This window comes from Phyllopteryx taeniolatus, chromosome 22 (assembly GCF_024500385.1).
Source record: "Phyllopteryx taeniolatus isolate TA_2022b chromosome 22, UOR_Ptae_1.2, whole genome shotgun sequence".
NCBI lineage: Eukaryota > Metazoa > Chordata > Actinopteri > Syngnathiformes > Syngnathidae > Phyllopteryx > Phyllopteryx taeniolatus.
This window is the reverse complement of record NC_084523.1, coordinates 9,202,676-9,221,251: the sequence shown is the minus strand read 5'-3', so window position 1 is coordinate 9,221,251 and position 18,576 is coordinate 9,202,676. Positions and strand designations below refer to the sequence as shown.

General features: G+C 45.1%; 2 protein-coding genes across 9 annotated transcripts; both read right to left on the bottom strand.

Annotated features, from left to right (window-relative positions):
* Positions 1–32: 32 nt before the first annotated feature.
* Positions 33–4,527, bottom strand: LOC133471654 (protein mono-ADP-ribosyltransferase TIPARP-like). 4 transcript variants are annotated; one of them, XM_061761397.1, is made up of 7 exons: positions 4,135–4,527; positions 2,516–3,037; positions 2,215–2,383; positions 1,158–1,345; positions 822–1,082; positions 497–755; positions 33–380 (listed from the first exon to the last, which is right to left on the bottom strand). In XM_061761397.1, exons 2-7 carry the CDS (start codon positions 3,022–3,024, stop codon positions 282–284), a joined length of 1,485 nt encoding a protein of 494 aa, XP_061617381.1. In that variant the 5' UTR covers positions 3,025–3,037; positions 4,135–4,527; the 3' UTR covers positions 33–281. The 4 variants fall into 4 exon arrangements, with proteins under 4 accessions (XP_061617381.1, XP_061617377.1, XP_061617379.1 ...); XM_061761393.1 differs by having other exon boundaries at positions 33–755; positions 4,135–4,502; XM_061761395.1 differs by having other exon boundaries at positions 33–755; positions 4,232–4,502.
* A 100-nt stretch (positions 4,528–4,627) lies between these two features.
* Positions 4,628–18,535, bottom strand: LOC133471650 (liprin-beta-1-like). 5 transcript variants are annotated; one of them, XM_061761380.1, is made up of 26 exons: positions 18,397–18,535; positions 14,584–14,663; positions 13,614–13,819; positions 13,031–13,111; positions 12,764–12,877; positions 12,590–12,700; positions 11,891–11,983; positions 11,667–11,699; positions 11,524–11,568; positions 11,355–11,457; positions 10,552–10,613; positions 10,433–10,484; positions 9,772–9,881; positions 9,532–9,605; positions 8,877–8,913; positions 8,617–8,743; positions 8,333–8,441; positions 7,997–8,261; positions 7,536–7,647; positions 7,375–7,463; positions 6,867–6,989; positions 6,680–6,805; positions 6,160–6,348; positions 5,580–5,708; positions 5,439–5,504; positions 4,628–5,375 (listed from the first exon to the last, which is right to left on the bottom strand). In XM_061761380.1, exons 2-26 carry the CDS (start codon positions 14,645–14,647, stop codon positions 5,280–5,282), a joined length of 2,616 nt encoding a protein of 871 aa, XP_061617364.1. In that variant the 5' UTR covers positions 14,648–14,663; positions 18,397–18,535; the 3' UTR covers positions 4,628–5,279. The 5 variants fall into 5 exon arrangements, with proteins under 5 accessions (XP_061617364.1, XP_061617362.1, XP_061617367.1 ...); XM_061761378.1 differs by having other exon boundaries at positions 5,439–5,708; XM_061761383.1 differs by lacking the exons at positions 11,524–11,568; positions 11,667–11,699.
* Positions 18,536–18,576: the final 41 nt, after the last annotated feature.

Below are 18,576 nucleotides of genomic sequence, written 5' to 3'. Positions count from 1 at the left end.
TGTCCTAACTGGCCAAATAAAACTGTGAAACATTTTGAGCAACAGCTATTTAATAGATTTGCTTCTTAACAACAACAAAACTAGTGTATGACCATTTCGCAATAAAGTGCAATGCATTTGAACAGAAAACAAGATTTATAGGGAACATTTCTGCAAGTACTGAGACTAGGAGGTTAAAACCTTCACCGAAGTACTTGTGCTCAACAACCCAAATCAAAATGTTTGGGACATAAAAGGGCCTCACAGTATTTTTTCCTTTCCCACAATTGTATAACTTAATCTTAAGTGAACGTAAAACTCACAGATTTGACAGCCCTCAGATCTCGACGGCGGCATTCAGGTCTTTGTACTTTATGAGGTAGTACGGGTAACACTGGCAGCTGTCGAAAACCACAAACATATTGGGATCAGACACGCAGTCCACACAGGCGTCGTAGAAGCAGGTCTCAGAGCCATTTGGGGGCGGGCGGCGGTAGTTGGGCTCCCCCTTGGTCACCTTCCCCACCAGGACCTTGGCCAAGAACATATGGCGCAGCTGATGGGGCGGCGTCTCGTCAGTGTACAAGTGGGACACAGAGGCCGAGGTGGCGAAATAGGAGCCGTAACCCAGGAGACTTCCGTTGGTGCCGGCCACGCGCGGGTCGAAGTTGTTGCGGCAGATGTCGTCGATCGCTTTCCGGGTTGTCCCGTGGAAAAGGTGACGCTCCAGACGCTCACCGGAGCCAACGTGCTTCTTCTGCATGTACACCTTGTGCCTACCAGTGCAAAACAATGCCAATTATATGTTTATCACGCCTCTGACGTGTTTGCGGGTTGTGTACCTTTGGTACTTGTCCCAATGCAGGAAGTTCTGGACCTGCTGGATGACAATGACATCCACCTTGGTCTCAGACAGGCTATCATAGAACAATTTCTGGACCGCCAGGAAGGCCCGCGTGCCGGCCGGAACGTCTATTACGCAACAATCCTGCTCCAAGGTCAGACACCAAATGGGAGGATACCACGTGGTGAAGTCCTCTAAAGGGTCCATGTTGAAGTTGGGATGGTAAGCATGCTGGATGGGCTCTGTCTGGACAACTGTCCTGATTCAGGAGAGTAAGGCGAAAGATCCATCACGTGTAAAGGAAAAGCAGAACTTGACGGGACGAGTTACCCACTTGAGGTGAGGGCGGAGGGACTCGAGCGGGCGGTAGACGGGTCGGCAGCGGACGTCCCTCTCGAAGCCCGAGGCCACGTTGCTCTGCTTCATGGTAATGAAGTTCACCTTGTATTCCTGCGAGCCCACCGTGAAGGAGCACTCCACCTCCTTGGCGGACATCTTCTGCAAGAGCAGGGCGGACACAGCCTGAAAACATCACCACCCCACATCTTTACATCCAATCACCGTGGTGCGTCAATTAGACAGAATCATGAACGGTGCTCCTGACGGAATGGAGGGACAAAGTCTTCGTGAAAATATTGCACCTTCTCGGGTACACCAAGTCCGCCTTGAAGGTCCTGTATATTGCCAATCCAACTTGTTCTAGTATTTGGGATGTAATATTGTCTCTATGGTGCCTCAGTAAACATGTAAAATATGAATTTAAATCGTTCACGCTGAGCTCCAGAGGTTTTTTTCTGCAAAGAGGTGTGAGATCAAGTGTTTTGAAATTCTCAAGCTTATCTACATCACTAGCGAAGATCTCTGCCTCCCTCTTTGCTCCCGAGCCAGTGCTTTCAACATAACCAACGTGTATCTTCTACACGGACGCAACCGATCAGAGGAAAGGGAGCGGTCTTAGACAAATATGGACAAAGGGGGTACAAAACTGGGTCAAACAGAAGTAGCTTTTCTGGACACTGTGACAAAACCAGAGTGACACTTTTCTACTAAGTCCATGTTAGCGAGTCACTCTATGGAGGTCTAGATAGCCAAAATATGGGACCTTTAATTATGCCTCTGGTACTACCTCGGAGGTGGGTTGATTTCAACACTCCACCCCAGTACCTTTCTCCCAGGACAGTGAACTGGGGAAAAGCAAATGTAGTCAGGAGGAGATGTTGTAATGTCGTATTTTGCTCAAAAAAGCATAATAATGTCTCCCCCCAAATTGCTGACTGCGTTGCTGAATTGAGTCTGTTTGGTTATATTTTGCACATATTTATTGAGATCTTGCCAAGTGCTTCTCAACTCAGGACCTCGTAAGTGGTAGAAAAATTGAGGTAAACGAGAACCTCGTCATACTCCTCCCATCCGTCGTTGTTCCACCAATAGATGCGCCACTCGCAGGGAAAGTGCGGGTTCAAGAGCCGACTCTCTGAGTTTCTCAGTCGCCTGACACTACTGTATCTGTATGTGTCCACTATCTCCATGTCATCCAGAAGCAGGTCGAAGCTGGCGTACCTGCGGAGAAAGGTTGGACGAGATCAGAGCTACCGGCGCCAAGAAATGGGAGGAGTCATGTCTTGTCAAAAGTCAAGTCAGACTATCTTGCTCAGTCACAACAGATATTTGGCAGGCTAAAATCGGACTCACCTGTCTTTGAGGGTGACGGTCTCCCGGTCCACGTTGCAGTACATGCGCTCCAGGAGCAGCTGGGCCCAGGGCCTGATGTCCACCCAGCGCCGCGTCACGTTGCTGTACAGTTGCCAGTGGAAAGGGAACAGCGTGTGGTGCATCTTGCACAAGTCGGGGCCCCTGCACATCCCCAGCAGGAACCTGTCACAGATGTCCACGTGGTGAGAACTCCAGGTGTGAAGCGAAGGGACAGGAGGGAGGACCGGGGCTCGGGCGACGGGCGGCGGCTGCGGGAGCCGGGGGGCAGTCAGCATGAGGCACGAGTTGTGTGCGGCGAAACAGTTTGGACCGCCGGCGCCGCCCCTGGGGGTGAGGTGAGCGCTGAGGCAGTAGGGTGTCACCGTCCAGGTGACGTCCACCTCGGGGGGCAGGAGCTCTGCGCTGACCACCGGCATCTGCAGGAGGACAAATGAAGGCCGGGGGGCATCTTGGGAAGATCCCAAATCCGGAGACATCTTCCGCTTCATCCCTGGCGAGGGTCTGCAAAATAATTTGATGTTTATGTCAATTATTATGTTGTGTTATGTAAAAACATTTATACCTACACATTGGGACCAATTAAAAAACAAACATACGAAACCAATGACTCCTCCTTACCTTAGTTTTAGGCCAATCAAAAGCTCCGATATGATTGTGACATCACAATACATAAATATGACATCCCTGCATGAGTAAAGTGTTTTTTTTTTTCCTTAAGAGTAAAACGTATTATTACAGGAATTATATATATATATTTATATATATATTAGCAAATGGTGCACTGTTACAAGAATATAAGACATTTCTTTGAGAATAAAGTTGTATTTTTTGAATGCACCTGGTAAAATATGACTTTCTTCCTTTGTCAAACTTCAACTTTATTATATAAACTATAACTATAGTTTTGAAAACTATGACTTTATTCTCGTAACGTTTTATCCTGAAAAAAAATATATATCTTTCTTCTTGGAAAGAAGTTGAACTATAAAATCTTTACTCACATAAAGTAAAAAAAAAAATAATCTCTTGGGGGGGGGAAAAAAAAAAGTGAATTGATTGTAACATTCCGTATTGTATTTGTAAAACCTTTTAATTCTTGTGGCAGTGATTATCAAAGTGTGGCTCGTGATTACAAGGCTCCCTCTAGTGGTAAAAAAAAAAAAAAAGTACAGTCCGGTCGCATATAACTTTTGAGCTCAATATATTTGCATTTAATCTTGAACTGTTTGCTTTTAAACATTTCGGTATTTTTTAATTCAACTTTCATGTACCATTGAAGCCTTAGCGGCTGTACTTTAATGTTGGTACACAGTATTATCCGAGGTGCTGCTGCTGATTTTTAGCCATAATTGTAGTTTAATTGGCATTGGAATGATGAGGGAGTCTTGGAAAGATCTCTCTATTGTACACCCTCAAAAACTGGGAGCAGTCAGCGAGGCCTCTCTCCAAGTAGTGCAACAGTAGGCCTTTATCGATAATTAAATGTAGCCAAGTTCCATTACCAAGTCAGTCCCTCCAAGAAGTGGCTTCAATCAGGCTACGTGCTAGCTCGTCTGCTTTGGCAAAAGGCAAAAGGCAAAAAGACACCAAAGACTCACACTGACGTCGCTTTATATTGAAGCTGCTTTGGAGGTCCAATGTTGTTTTGCACTTAGCGCGCACTCGTCGAGTTAATTGCACATTTGTAATTGTTACCTGCGCGGGTGCGTTGGAGGGAGACGAAGACGACGATGAGGATGGACGAGAAGTAACAGGAGGAAGGTGCACAAAATGGAGATCCGTTTGCACAATAATTCTGCCTGTGGGAAACCTACCCGTGAATTTTCAAATACGTAATTAGGACTAGAACTATGACAAGGGAAATATGAATACTGTATCTCAATATAACCCCTCTACTAAAATATTGATGAAAACTTTGCCTTTGTTCATGTTTTCCAATCCATTTTAAATATTTATTACTGAAATATTTTTGAAATTCAATTTGTAGTTTATTTTGCGTAAAGGAATATTTTTTTTAAAAAGATTCCTATTAGAATTATTTTATTGTTTTGCAAATAAAATGTCATTATTTTCCCAACCTTAGTCAACCAATAAATCAAAACCTTTTATTTAGCCAGAAAATAGAAACCGATATTATGACCAGGCCTCCTTTTCAAATCATGTCATAACAATACACGGAATACGTCAAAGTAAACAGAAAAGAAGCGTACAATTAGTAACTGAAAACAACTGTCGCTGGTCTACCGCCCACCGAGAATGAATCGTAAATACAAAATTGCAAGGACAACAAGACAGCACGCGGTCTCGCATTTTACAACACGATGAGGAAAATTGTAAAGAAAAGTGCAACGCGTCAGCGCAGGAGCTCTGTGATCTTACTCCGACCTTCATGAGTAAAACATTGGACACTTTTAAAACATTTGAAATATGTCACGCTTCTAATTGTACTTTTTGGTAGAAATGAATCATTATGAAAGGCTTTTTTTTTTTTTTGAACATTCTTACAAGAATTAAGAACTCATGCAAATCAAATATTTGACTTACCCGAGTAACAGTATTTATTCCAAAAACAACAAAAAGAAAATGATAAAAGCTTTGTTCAATTGTTTATTGCTAAAAAAAAAAAAATGCAGTATTGAGTTGTATGCAGCACGTTTGATAATAAAGTGATCTCCCAAATAACTTCTTCTTTCCTCTAACATGCAAACAGTCACGCAACCACGCATACACACACAATGTAGCGTTATTTGTCGAGTCTCGCGGCGTCGTCATCGGATCGGTTGCCCTCTCGTGGGCTTGCTGAGATCTCCCCGAAAACCTCCTCGTCCTCCAGCATGCTCTGAAAGCAGACAGTGGGTGAGGTATGGTAAGGTATTCATTCACTCGATGAGCATTTCCTCACCGGCAGATTATTGATTCCCTCGGAAAAGGCTCCGATCTGCCTCGCGGCGCCCTCGGAGTCGTCCATCTGGCTCAAGACAAACGTGTTATCGGCGGGAGAATGACACCATCGGGAGAACGACGAGGCCAGAAGCGCTTTAACCTGCTCCAGCTGCTCCGGGTGGTCCCGGTTGAGCCGCCCGCCCGCGTCCATGGGGCACACGTACTCGTTGCCGTCGTCGTGACGTTTCTTCCGGAGCGTTCCAAAGCCGCCGAACGACAGACGTCTCGGCTGCCGGACGCAGAAACAAAAAGGTGGGATTCAAAACATTTTTAATACACATTTGAAACCTCTTCAAAATGGCTAGAATATGCCTTTTAAAGGCCTGTAAAATAAATGTAATACACATTTAAAACTCATAAACATAAAAAACATTTGAAACTCCTCTCCTTTTAAAATGCTTTTAAACACCTTTAAAACATCTCTAAAAGTATAATTGTATAAACTTGTATGAAAGGCCTGTAAAATGTCTTTAAAAAAAAAAAAAAAAAAACGCCTTTAAAGCTCCTAATTCTTGAATTGTCTTAATGCTCCCTTAAACCGCTCTCAAAACAGCGTTAAAACACCTTTCAAATGCCCTTCAATTGTTTTTAGAACATCTTTCACTCGTCTTTAAATTGCCTCCCAAACATCTTTTAATGGCCTTGAAAACTTGAAAAACGGTGACGGTCTGGTGTCCCACCTTGACCTTGGCCGCGGCCGTGAGCACGACGTAGTCAGGATTTTCCAGACACTCCCGCTTGAGCCTCTGCGCGTCTGCTCCCACCAGCAAGTGGAAGTGCGTCGCCAAGTGGCGCCGCAGCAGCGTTTTTCCTGGCGGGATGTTGAGCAGCAGAGCCAACGCCTCCACCGTGAAGCGGGGCTCCAGAACCTTCCGGATGAGACAAAAAATGGTTACGGTCAGACCCACCCGCAGTAACCTATCCTCCGTTATTCACAGAACATTTTCAATTTGCTCCTTTTTTGTCTCTTTCTGAAACGCCCTAAGATGCCACAAGATGACAAAACCCTGTCTGTGATAAAAGTAGTGCTTTGGCACCATCTTGGTGCCCAGGAACCAAGTTGAAATGAGTTTAGGACAGGCCAAAGCCCTGCGTAATATAAAAGTAGTGATTTGGTGCTATCCTAGGGCATCTATAGGCAATCCCTAACCTATTTATTGAAAAATATTGAGCCTGAGACTGCTATTGCCACGTCCTCACCATGAGGCCCCCGTGCACACCGCTGCCTCTGAGGTTGGGCGCGTACTCGGCCAAGTCGACGGCGCGCAGCCACTCCATCACTCGGTGGTTGCTCCACTGGATCACGTCGGCCGGTCGCGTGCGCTTCTGAAGACGGCGAGAAGGTAACGTCAATTCGTGAGCGTCGTCGAACGATCGGTCGTTTTACCTCGTCGGTGGGGCGGCGCCGGAGACAGTCGGCCTGGAAGGAGTTGAGGCGCAGGACCTGCACGGCCCTCTTGACGCTGAGGTGGTGGAGCACGCTGCCCACCTTCAGGGACAAGAGATCCTCCTAAAACACAGCCAAGTACAGCACGACAAGTTTATACTTCAGTGGACTTCCCCATACCTGCGGATTAACCTATTCGCTGCTTCTTTTTTTTTTTTTGAGGGGGAACTGAAGCTGAAAATGCGTACTGGCACTTCATCCCCACTTAAAAAATGAATCAATATTTGTTTTCAATTCAGTTATAATGGCCGTCGATTATCTGCGGATTTTCGCTATTCGCTGTTCGGCCCGTTCCCTTTCCACCCCGTGAATAGTGGGCATCCGCAGTGTGTGTCGTTTTAGACATGTCATACTTAAAAACAGACTGTACTGCATATCACGTCCTTTGAAAAAAATGTCTTGACGAAACATCAGATCATGAAAATGAAAACGTGTGTGCGGTTCTGACCACGGTCATGTAGTGCAGCATGCGTGCGTCCACTCTGGCCTCATCAAAGTGACTCTTGTACTGCGGCAGGCCCACGTCGTCCAGCCAGCCTGGAACACACGCGGTACCGTTGACATCCCGTAACGCTCACCTCCACGTCTCCAAAACGGAGGCCCACTTACGTGTCACCCAGTTGTGGTCCAGTTTGCCTTTGTGGAGGTCTTCATGGCAGTGGAGAGCCTGAAGGGCCAGCTGGAGCTTCTTCCTGTGCAGAGGGTGCTTCATGCCCAGCTCCTGGGGAGAACAAATGAAAAATTCAATGTCTTTCATTCATTGCCCTATTCGAAGAACACCCCATTATTTCTGAACATCATGTCATATTCAAAAAACATTGATTTTGATGGATCATCAAATAAATATATTCTACATCATATTCTACATCACGTTATGTTACAAATGTCCTACTATGCATCATGCCGTGTTAAAAAAGGTCTTACTACACATCATGACAATAATGGCATACTCTATTGAAAACATCATGTGATATTATACGGCCTCCCAATATGTACATACAGTCATGTTTTCAAACTATCACATGAAACATCATTTCACATTAATAATGTCTCAGTTTATGTGCACCGACCTTCTCCAGGTCGTGCTGGGAGGCTTGCAGCAGGCTCTGCCCCGACTGGATCCAGTTGTGACCCGGTTCCGCGTACAAGCCCAGGCCTTGTTCGTGGAGCCACTCGCACACGTCTTCTCGGGTCCACTGTGAAAAGGGGACGTCCAGGCCGCTGACCGAAGATGCGGACCAACCCAGGCGAGGCCCGGCCGTGGCCCGGACGCCCCCGCGCCGGAATGCGGCCTCGTCGTCCGGGTTCAAGGATGTGGAGTGGCTTCTCTTCAGCCTGAGAAAAAAAGCCGCATCGTGGGGGGCGAGATGGCGAGATGGTAGGATGGCGTTGAGCTGGCTCCCTACCTGCCCAAGAACTTCCTCAAGCCTTTGGACTTTTTCTTGCTCTCAGGCGGCAAGGGCAAAGCAGAGCCGGCCAAGTCCAGGTGTTCCGGCACTTTGCCTTCCGTCTCGGCTGCAACGAGTAATTGTTAAAAAGTCAGCGTCTCGGATGTCGTACCATACATCAGGAAAGTCTTCCGATACATCACGTCATCTTAAAAACGATGTCATAATACGACACATCATGTCCAAACATGAGATGATCAACTGCAAGTGTTAAATGAATTCTTGAGTGTATTTTGTCTGACCGAGGTTTGGTGTGCTGCTCGTGGCTTTGCCTCCTCGCAGTTTGAAAAATCCTCGACCGAAGGATGCGCGGACCCTCTTGGCCCCGAAAGTGTCTTCACTGGCCAAAGATCGACACTTGCTTTTTGCCTTTAAAGGGAAGCAAAGACATGATGAAAACACACAAGACAGGATGTGGGTTGGATTTCTTACTCCCACCAGGAGCCACACAAGGACAAAAAAACACAGCAGTGATGGTGTCACAATGACGAGCTGAGCTAACCTGCTCATTGGTGTTGCTTGAAGCCACCTCAGAGGCTCTGAAATCACACGAGTTAACAATACCAATAAAGAAGATTTAAGACATATTTAAGGTTGTAAGCGTTGATGTATAATTCAACATAATATAAAATAAAAACATACCATATACTATGAGCGTAGATAGAAAATATTTTTTATGTAATAAAAACATTATACAAATACAATTTATTTCATACAAATAATGAATAGTAGAATAGTAGTAAATAATGTAGGCGAAAGGTGGACTGGTAGCACATCCGCCTCACAGTTCTCAGGACCCGGGTTCAAATCCGGCCTCGCCTGTGTGGAGTTTGCATGTTCTCCCCGTGCCTGTGTGGTTTCTCCGGGTACTCCGGTTTCCTCCCACATCCCAAAAACATGGATCCTAGGTTAATTGAAGACTCTAAATTGCCCGAAGGTGTGAATGTGTGTGCGAATGGTTGTTTCTTTATGTGTGCCCTGCGATTGGCTGGCAACCGGTTCAGGGTGTACCCCGCCTCCTGCCCGATGATAGCTCGGATAGGCTCCAGCACTCCCGCGACCCTTGTGAGGATAAGCGGCTCAGAAAAAGGATGGATGGATGTATTATTAATATTAAAAAAAACAATTTAAAAAAAAAGCAAACTTGCATGCAATACCTCTCGACCGCCTGCAGCTGTCGCTCTCGATCGAGTTCCTTAATCTCATCCAGCACGGTGATGCCTGGACGAGACTGCAGCGAGGATGAGGAAGAAAAACAGGATTAAAAGTCACGACATATTTTCCCAAAAGCGGCAGAATTCATAATAAGGAGCTTTGGATTTGTAATTGACGTGGAGAGGAAGTGTGCAGCGGGTCAGCGTGTGTGTGTGTGTGTGAGACAGCTGGGTTGTGTTTACCTCCACGGAGAGCCTTCCTGTCTCGCCCTCCGACGCCAGCCTGACCTCGGCAGTGGCAGGAAACGACCGATCATCTTGGATGTCGGCATAGTCGTCTTCCTTCGGACTCTCTGAGGGGACGCCACACAAAAGTATTTGGACATGTTTTCTTTCACTCTTTTGAGAAAACATGGGCTTGCATCTGTGAAAAGTTTTAGTTGCTTTGTGTGAGAAAACTTTCTATTTTAGTGCAGCTGTGGGAATTATTTTGTCATTTTTTTTGCCCATTTAAGGTGGCAACATTTTAAATTTAGAAAAGACTTGGGACTTCAATGAAACAAAACAAAAATAATTCGATATTATGTAACTACAGTAAAACAGCCACATAGCTTTGCTCGTTTAGCTTAATGCTAACAAACAATGCAAAACACCATAGACAGGCGAACGGAATTAGCACTGATGTTGCGGATGTTTAATTGGAAAAATGATTTGAGATACAAGTGTTTTGAGTTGCAAGCATGGTCACGAAACAAACTGAAGTACTACTATAAATAGCAGTAGAAATTATTTCTGAGGGATTTATGTTTTGTTTTTTTCTCTCATGTCAAACATACAGTGACTCGTGGTTGGGCGTGTCACAATACTTTTGTCCACAAGACTTGAATGACTTTTGGGTTTCTACCTTTGATTTTACCCAGAACTTGCGTGCTCTCCAACTCTTTGATCCTTCGCTCCTGGCGGCAAAACAAATAAAAGACGTGAGGAACTTGATGTGATGTGGTGTGTTCTTTTCTGCCGCACCTTCTCATCGTTGGACGACATGAGCGAGTCCAACAGCGTCTTCATCTTGGACATTTCAGCATCTGGCAGGAACACAAACGCACTTGAGCAACTTTGTGTTGAATGCAAACACACGCCGAGATGCGCACGGTTACTATGTCGCATTTGTTTGAGTATTTCGCAGAATGCAAGCAGCCAATCCAATCACAGCACGTCTGTGCAAATATTCCTACTGGCGTGAAGACATCTTGAAGAGATTAACAATGGCAAAAGGTTGTACAGAAGGCAAATAACTGGACTGAAGTGCTGACAATAAACAAGAAACGAGGAAGTCGAGTAGCCTCAGACTGAACTTTAGTGGATTCATTACCGTGTATTTCCCAAGACTGTGACGAAATAGAAGAAATCCGCGCAAAATTGCTCTTCATCCAACATTCTACTTCCGTTTACTCTTTTCTATTTCTGTTATATTGTTGTTATTGCAGTCATTAAGTTTTAGTCTTGTTTTGAGTAAAACAGACTGGGTGAAAGCTTTGGTATTAGCTATATCTCTTTTTTTAAATGACCTTTGTTCTTAGTAGTGCTGTTATTTGAGTCACTTTTACTTTTTTTTTTTTTTCAGGTCAGTATCACTTTAAAAGTTGTTTTTTTAAACTAATGTTTCATTCTCACTCGTGGTTTTTTTTTTAACTTTTTTGTTACTTTTTGTAAAAAAATGACTTGGAAGAAAAATCCTTCCCAAGTCATTTTTTTAAGTCATGCTTTTGTCCTCCAGTGTTTTTTTTTTTTTTTAGTGAGTTGATGTGTATGTTGCGTCACATCACCTCTCTCTCCCACCTCCGTTGCCCTCGGTCTGCTCTCGTCCTTCAACCTCCTAAGTTCCGCCTCTCGCTCCTCCAACTCCCGCTGCAGCAGCTGCAGCTCTTCCTGCATGCAAGTTAATTCAAGTCACACAACTGCGCCGACGAAGCGTTCATTCAAATGTGTTCTTACTGCGGAGTTGTGGTGTGTAGGTGACTGGTGGCAGAGGTGGAAGCACTTAGATTCAGAGTGGAGAAAAGTCGGGGAGAGCAGTGAGGAGGAAGCGGCGGGTTTCGAAGGGCACAACAAAGAGGAAGCGGATGAGGAGCTCAAACCTTCACCTCAGCTCCCGCAGTCCGCTTCGGAGCCTTGACATGGCGTTAGTAGCAGAGAAAGACGTTAAGAGCGGAGGATGGATGAACAAAAAAAGTTGTCAAGACACGGCCACACTTTTACATCTGCTACAATCAATTGGCGCTATATGAATACAATTGACTTGAAGAGCGAGAGTCACCGTGGGTGGATGGGGGCAAAAAAAAAAAAAAAAGAAATCACTCACTTTACAAGCTTTGGTTTTCCTGTCGCACTGCAGACGCTCACTCTCAATATCAGCCACGCGCAAACGCAACTCGCTTACTTCCCGGTACAAGTCCTGCAGAGGAGGAAGAAGAGTGTGATTTTCCCAGACGTGGCCTTATGGTGTTGATGCTGGACTTTTGGGCAGGAAACAGCTGCCTGAGTGGCACACGGGGCGGCTCGGGGTTCTTTCTTGTCACATGACACCGACTGAGCGCGATGGACCTCGGCGACACTCAAAACAATGACCGGGAGGCCAGCCAGGTGGAAACAAGGGTGCACAGATCGGTTAAAAAAGATGACGCTTTGCACAGACTGATGCATGTTGGGTTTAGATGGGTATGATACATCGATTTTTAACTATTTGTGAATTGGGTGGGATTTTAACGACGCCAAGATGGCTTTCACTACTCGGCAGTGTCCAGCCGAGGGCGAAGTTATTTCAGGCCCGACTAGTTTGGTTCTGAAAAGAAAGATTGCTTGCTGTGGGACAAATTTCAAGTTCAGAGTAGATATTGCAAGACCACCCTTCGTAAATGTTAATCGTGATGAGGAAGTGTGCATGGACCATTATAACAAACAAACAATTGAGGGCTGACTAGTTTCATGCCTCAATGTAGAAGTAAGTAGTACTTACATTAGGCTTGGAACATCTTCTGACATGCCGAGTGGGGTGCACTACCTCATTATCTCTGTGATCCCTCTCCACTGCGCTCAGCTTCAGCTTCAGACCCGATACCTCCGTCATCAACTCCAGCTTTTGGGTCTCCAGTGCCGAGCGGGTCAGCAACTCCTTTGGATCAGACGCAAACGCTCGTTATGTTGGACTGCAATTGATGTTCTTTCTCATTCATACTTTTTGCAGCAGCTCCTCAGAGGCGCAGAGCTTCTCCCGGTGAAGGTCCAGGCAGTTGTCCAGGTCCCGGATCTTCTCCCCTTGGACCTCCACCTGGTCTGTCAGGACACTGACCTACAAGACCATCATCATACTGTGTTCAAGGACACATTTCAAGATCAATCTCGAGCTTTTCCAGAATCTCATAGCCAAATTAAAATGGTCCTGTAACTTTTATCACATTAAAAATGAAAACTAAGGCGATAGGAGACACTTTGACTGACCAACCTGAAGAATTAGACACTCTTTGTCACTCTCCAGTCTGGTCAAGCGCTCTTGGTAGACCGCCTCTGAGCTGTGGCCATTTGTCTGTAACCATTGACAACCTTCTTAAGTTTCTTTAAAGTAATGATTAAAGTACGATTTTTCTTTGTAGATCCTCCAAGCATAGGTGGGAGTAAATCACATATTTGCAAGTCATAAGTAAGGCTCAAATCTTAACCTGCAATTTCAAGCAAGTCCCAAGTTATGAGGGCAAAGTCCTGCAATTGGCAATTTCTGTTGGACTCGAGTCAAGTCGAGGCTCGAGTCCCCCATTTCTTGCTCCCAGAATTGCATTCATTTTGACAACACAACCACTGGTGGAAGAAAAAAATACAGCACGAGTTTGGCCGATGGAAACTATTTCCTTTCTTGTCTGGAAGACCCATCAGTCACTCAGCACGTCATAGCACAACGTTTAGCGAGGCGACACAGCCAGAGCAGGCCTTCTAGAGCCTGGTTAGTGTCTCCGCCGACTAGTTTAGACATTTGTGTCACGCTCTGGATAGCGTCCAGATAAGCCGAAACTGCAGCAAGCGAAGACGTTTACCATTCGTCCCTGCAGCCACTCGGCCAGGCCCTCGGCAGTGGTGTCGGGGATCTGGCAGCGTAGGTTGTCCCGCTCTGCGTTCTCCATGAGCTCCAGAGCTGCCCGCAGGTCCTCCAGCAGGTGCAGCACCCGCAGGCCGCCCAGGAACGGCGACGTGGGGGACTGGCAGTCGAACAGTCCGTTGGAGTAGTCCATGGCCTTGGAGCCTGGCACAACAACAAGTCACCACTTATGAAACAGGTGACCAAAAACAATTTAACCAATCAGAAGCCTGAAGAAAGGACGTAGGAGTAGTCCACGGTATCCGAGCCCGGCACAACAAAGAGTCACCTTTCTGTTTGACGTGCATTGCAACTGAATCAAATCATCAAAGAAACGCAAACAAAAACCATTCAGCCAATCAGAAGATTGAAGAAAGTAATAATAATGTAAAAATGAATGGCGACAAGTTCATGTGACAAGTCTCCCCAGGCAATTCTGTCATGTAGACACACTCATACTTATGATCTTTTATTGTGTTGGCTCAATGTGTACATTTAGCTCTGAGCCTCAGGCCCTACTGTTTTTTTTATTCGTCATCTTTCAATATCAAAACAACGATGGCCGTGCTTTCTGCAGGGATGGTTATGGTTGTGGTGGTGGGGGGAAGGGCTTTTTCTCATGTGATCCTCCTTCCCATTGGAAAGGTCAGCGGAAAAAAAAAGTGAAGCCTTCGCGCAAAAGTGCCAAAGCTTGAATAATCATTAGCATGCATCCCGCCACGGAACAATGGAAACTTGTTTTTTTTTTTTTTTCCCAAGAAGGAAGCCGTCCAGTAGCAGCAGCAGAAACAGGAACGTTATTCCAAAGCTCACATTCAGAGGGGCTCACATTACATAGCAGGTAGGGGTGAAATGAGGGGGTCTTTGGGGGGCACATTCCCAGCATGCACTGCAATGCTTTCCAGATGTGCACCCCCCCCAATTCCTACCTGCGATGATCCCGTCCATTTGCTCCAAGGCGGCCGCCAACATCTCGCTGGCGTCAGACATCATCTTCTCCTCCAATCACCTGGCAGGGAAGAAGAAAGTCACTTGTGGAAAAGGTGCAGCAGTTGAACTGACTCCCACCTTTTCAGGGTACAGTGGGGGGCGTACTTTGCTCTGCTCCATCCTGGGCTTGGCATTGTGCTTGCAACTGATGATGCTCAATATCTAACAACAAAAAGTCATTTGACCAAGCGGAAGCTTGCAGAAAGTCATTTCGCGGGAGTTTAGGGACTAAGTCTGCTAGCGACAAACTACGAGTACGAAAATATTTATAACAACCTATATTTTTAGTTAAAAAAAAAAAAATCACAACCAGTGCCACGTCGCTCTGGCATGTCCAAGTGGGCATTGTCTCTGTAACGTTTCGTCCATCAGACGCTTATGGATGACGATTTTCCCCGCGACGGGCATGAGCTCAACTAACGTGAGGACAGTGGCTTTCCTTGTTCACATCATTGTAGGCTTTACCTCATTTCCTGTGTCGTTAGCACAACACAACACAAGAAGCCTGTTACAAAAACTCTCGACTTTTCGACTCTCGATGTAAAATTTCCCAAAGACTAATTTTCTTTCTCTACAGGATGATGGAAAAGCACTCATCACAGCGGGGTGCAAGCTCTATTTGGTCAGCTGCTAGCCCTCTACCCTAGCATACACACAAAGACAAAAATAAAGCTTATACCGCTAAAATCCAAATATTTTCCCTCTCACTGGGCCAGGAGTTCAATACATTTTGAGCCATGAATACAAAAACTGTTACTATTGAACTATTTACAACAAAACAAATGAATCCATTAGACCACTTAATAAAAAACAAATACATTATGATTTTTAATTGACCAATTCTAGGAAAAATCTGTGAAATGAATGTCAAAAATATTACAGTACTCTTGATAATGTCCTACTTCACCCCACCCCTGTGCTAACTGCTCGCATGCGGCTCTCCATTTCGCCTCATTTAACGTAATAATACAAATCCTGCGTTGAGATTTCCCCCGTGATTTTCTATCATATTATGACATTATGGCAACAGTGCTGAGAAAAATATTGCTTTCCAGAGGTTTAGCGAGGGGTTAATAGCACACAGCGGGCCTCCTCGACCCACCCGACGCACATTCCTGAGCAGGTTATCGCTCCCAAACTCCCAAAAGTGCCTGGTACCGACATCCCCGCTGACCTTTTTGACCCGCATCCCCTCTGCCTTTCACACTGACAAAATAAAACACACCGCGTGCTACTCCAGCGTTGGACTGGATGCGGTGAAAACCTATGAAAGAAACGTTATGTAGATGTTAAGATTCCAATCTCAATGTTAACACAGGACAACAACCTTTTAAACGTACTGAAATGTACATAAACCTTCCCACTGTAGTGGCCGACCAAGTTGCGAGTTTTTGGCTTCCCTATGTGGCTAATTGTAGCATATTGGTGGAAATGAAAGGCCAATTCGCTATAGGCATACAATGACTGCAATACCAACCATACTGAGTTCAATATCATTCGTCGACTTTCAACAACTGTCTGTCATGTTCACGTCTCACGACCAGGCTGAGTCGTACAAAACAGAACTGCTAAACCAGGCCGAAACCGTGTATTTTAACCCCGACCAGATGGCGCAAATGTATATACGGATTTGAGATCATTTGACCCAGTGTCGAATTGTCTGGCTCGAGAACCCACACGCGCACACACACTCACACAAACTAATGAGAAGGTACAGCTGTGGCACAGATGTGCATCATACAACTGGCCAGTCTAGTAAAAAGTTGCCACATTGATTAGCAAACACCAAAATCGAAATGGGCTAAAATGCAAAACACTCATCGTAAATTTACCAAATACTTGGAAGGATTTTGTGTCACTTTTATGGCTAAGTAAGGCCTTCATTTAGGACTAACTTAAAAATGACTACATTTCAAATGTGTCCAACAAAGAAAGCACACCAACATTGTTTAGGGTGTCTGTGGCATTATTAGGGCCTTCGAACGGCTGCTTTAAGGCTTATGCCTCATTTTCTAAGAATGACTAACGACGTCACTTTGGAGAAGTATTTTCAACGTAGCTCAGGATTTGAGGCTGTCAGTGAACTAACTTGTGGATGTCATGTGGCCTTTTGTTGACACTCCAGCTACAGTGGACTAAAGGTCGGGCCTCCTTCTGGTAATGATGAGGTCGCACTGTTGGACAAAAATGACGCATTTTTGTTTTCCTCCACAAATCACTCTTTGTGTCCCGTGGGCTCACATGTTGGGAGCTCTGACATGCACAGATCTCACGGCTTTGAGTTTTTTTCCACGTGGAGCGTGTGTGGGGGTGGGTTGGTTGGAAAGTGGGCCAAGAAAAACCGCCAGTAATCAGGAGCGGAGCACAGAAGCTTCCCGTCCTCGCTGTAGCGGCGGCTGTCACGACTCGCCTGATCGCTGCAATGCTCCTGCCTCTCCAGGACGGAACCATAAAAGGGATTGAAGAGACCCCTCAGGAAGAGACGAGCGTGGGCCCGCCAGGAAGCGCTTCCTGCCACATTGGAGTGACACTCTTTTCCAACTTAAGGATGGAAAAACTAGCCACGAAACAAAACAGTCTGTAATTGTGCTCACAGCAGGCCAATTATTGAAAATGGAATTAAGATTTTAATGTTATTCAAGCAAAAAACTTGTAAACAACTAAATAAATCTCAAGGCAGGAGTTCCAAGAACACAAATTTGTGCTTGGAAACACTTCATTTGATCAAACGCGACAAGAAAATCATCTTAACTATAAGGGCTGCGCTTCATAAATGCATCTAACATGCGGATCACGTGAAACTTTATCCATCTAAGACTCATATCAACAAATTTACAGTTCATTATGGTAGCAAGGGAGGGCCACCAACAGAAGGTGCAGTTGATTCCAACCCGACTAATCTCGTGCCTAAACGGGCTGCCAGAAGAGTCCGAACAGACTCCTAAAGAGCAAACTCTATATTAAATACTGTAGCCACAAAGAAGACCGGTGAAGCTTACTACCCCGACTAGCTGCTGCCTCAACGAGCTCCCGGGCTACCCAAAACAGACATGCTAACTCCTTAAACCATGTTAACCATAGATTAGTAGCCGTAACCACATCAGACCGGTGTGGCTTGGCCAGGCTTGTCATGTTTCTACTGCGCCAACGCGCTGCCAGGCAAGTCAAAACAAACCCAATAACTCCTGAAAACTACATGTTAAATACTGTAGACACAACATTCGCAGACCGAATGAATCCCTGGCAAAATGTGTTTATATTTATAAGCAATTATCAGCTTTGCAGTCATTTTAATAATAAATAAAATCTATATCAAAAGCCAACAATGAGCTAAGAATTGGGTCATTTTCAGCTCGCATCCTCGAAGCTGAGCATCACCACACACAACTGCACAGTACTGTCGGTATGCCGCACCTTGTAAACACTGGCTGCACAATAGCGACTTACAATACTTATATTTAAAACAACACAAAAATAAGTACATTTCAAGTAGTTGACACTTGACAAATAGTAATTGCAAGGTATCCCAAAGCAAAAAAAAAAAAAAAAAAAGCGCTGTTTTAATGTTAATTCAAGCATTTTTATTATATATATATATATATATATATATATATATATATATATATATATATATATATATATATATACAGGGGTAAATGGAGGGGGGGAGTGGTGACCCCTATTTTACCGCTGTTATCGTTTATGTTACAAGCAACGACAAAAAAAGGGCAAGAAAACTTAAATGAACTTACCGGTTTGGAAAAATGTAAAATCCTCGAGGTGAAGTGGCCTCGGTCGGGTCACTTTCGAGCACTTTCAGCGTAACTTCATTACGGACGAGCGCCTTTTTGCATCGACCTCCTCCTCGCTCAACTTTATTTCTCTTCTGACAGGAGGCGGCGCCATCAAGCTCGACGTTGCAAGGCAAGGAA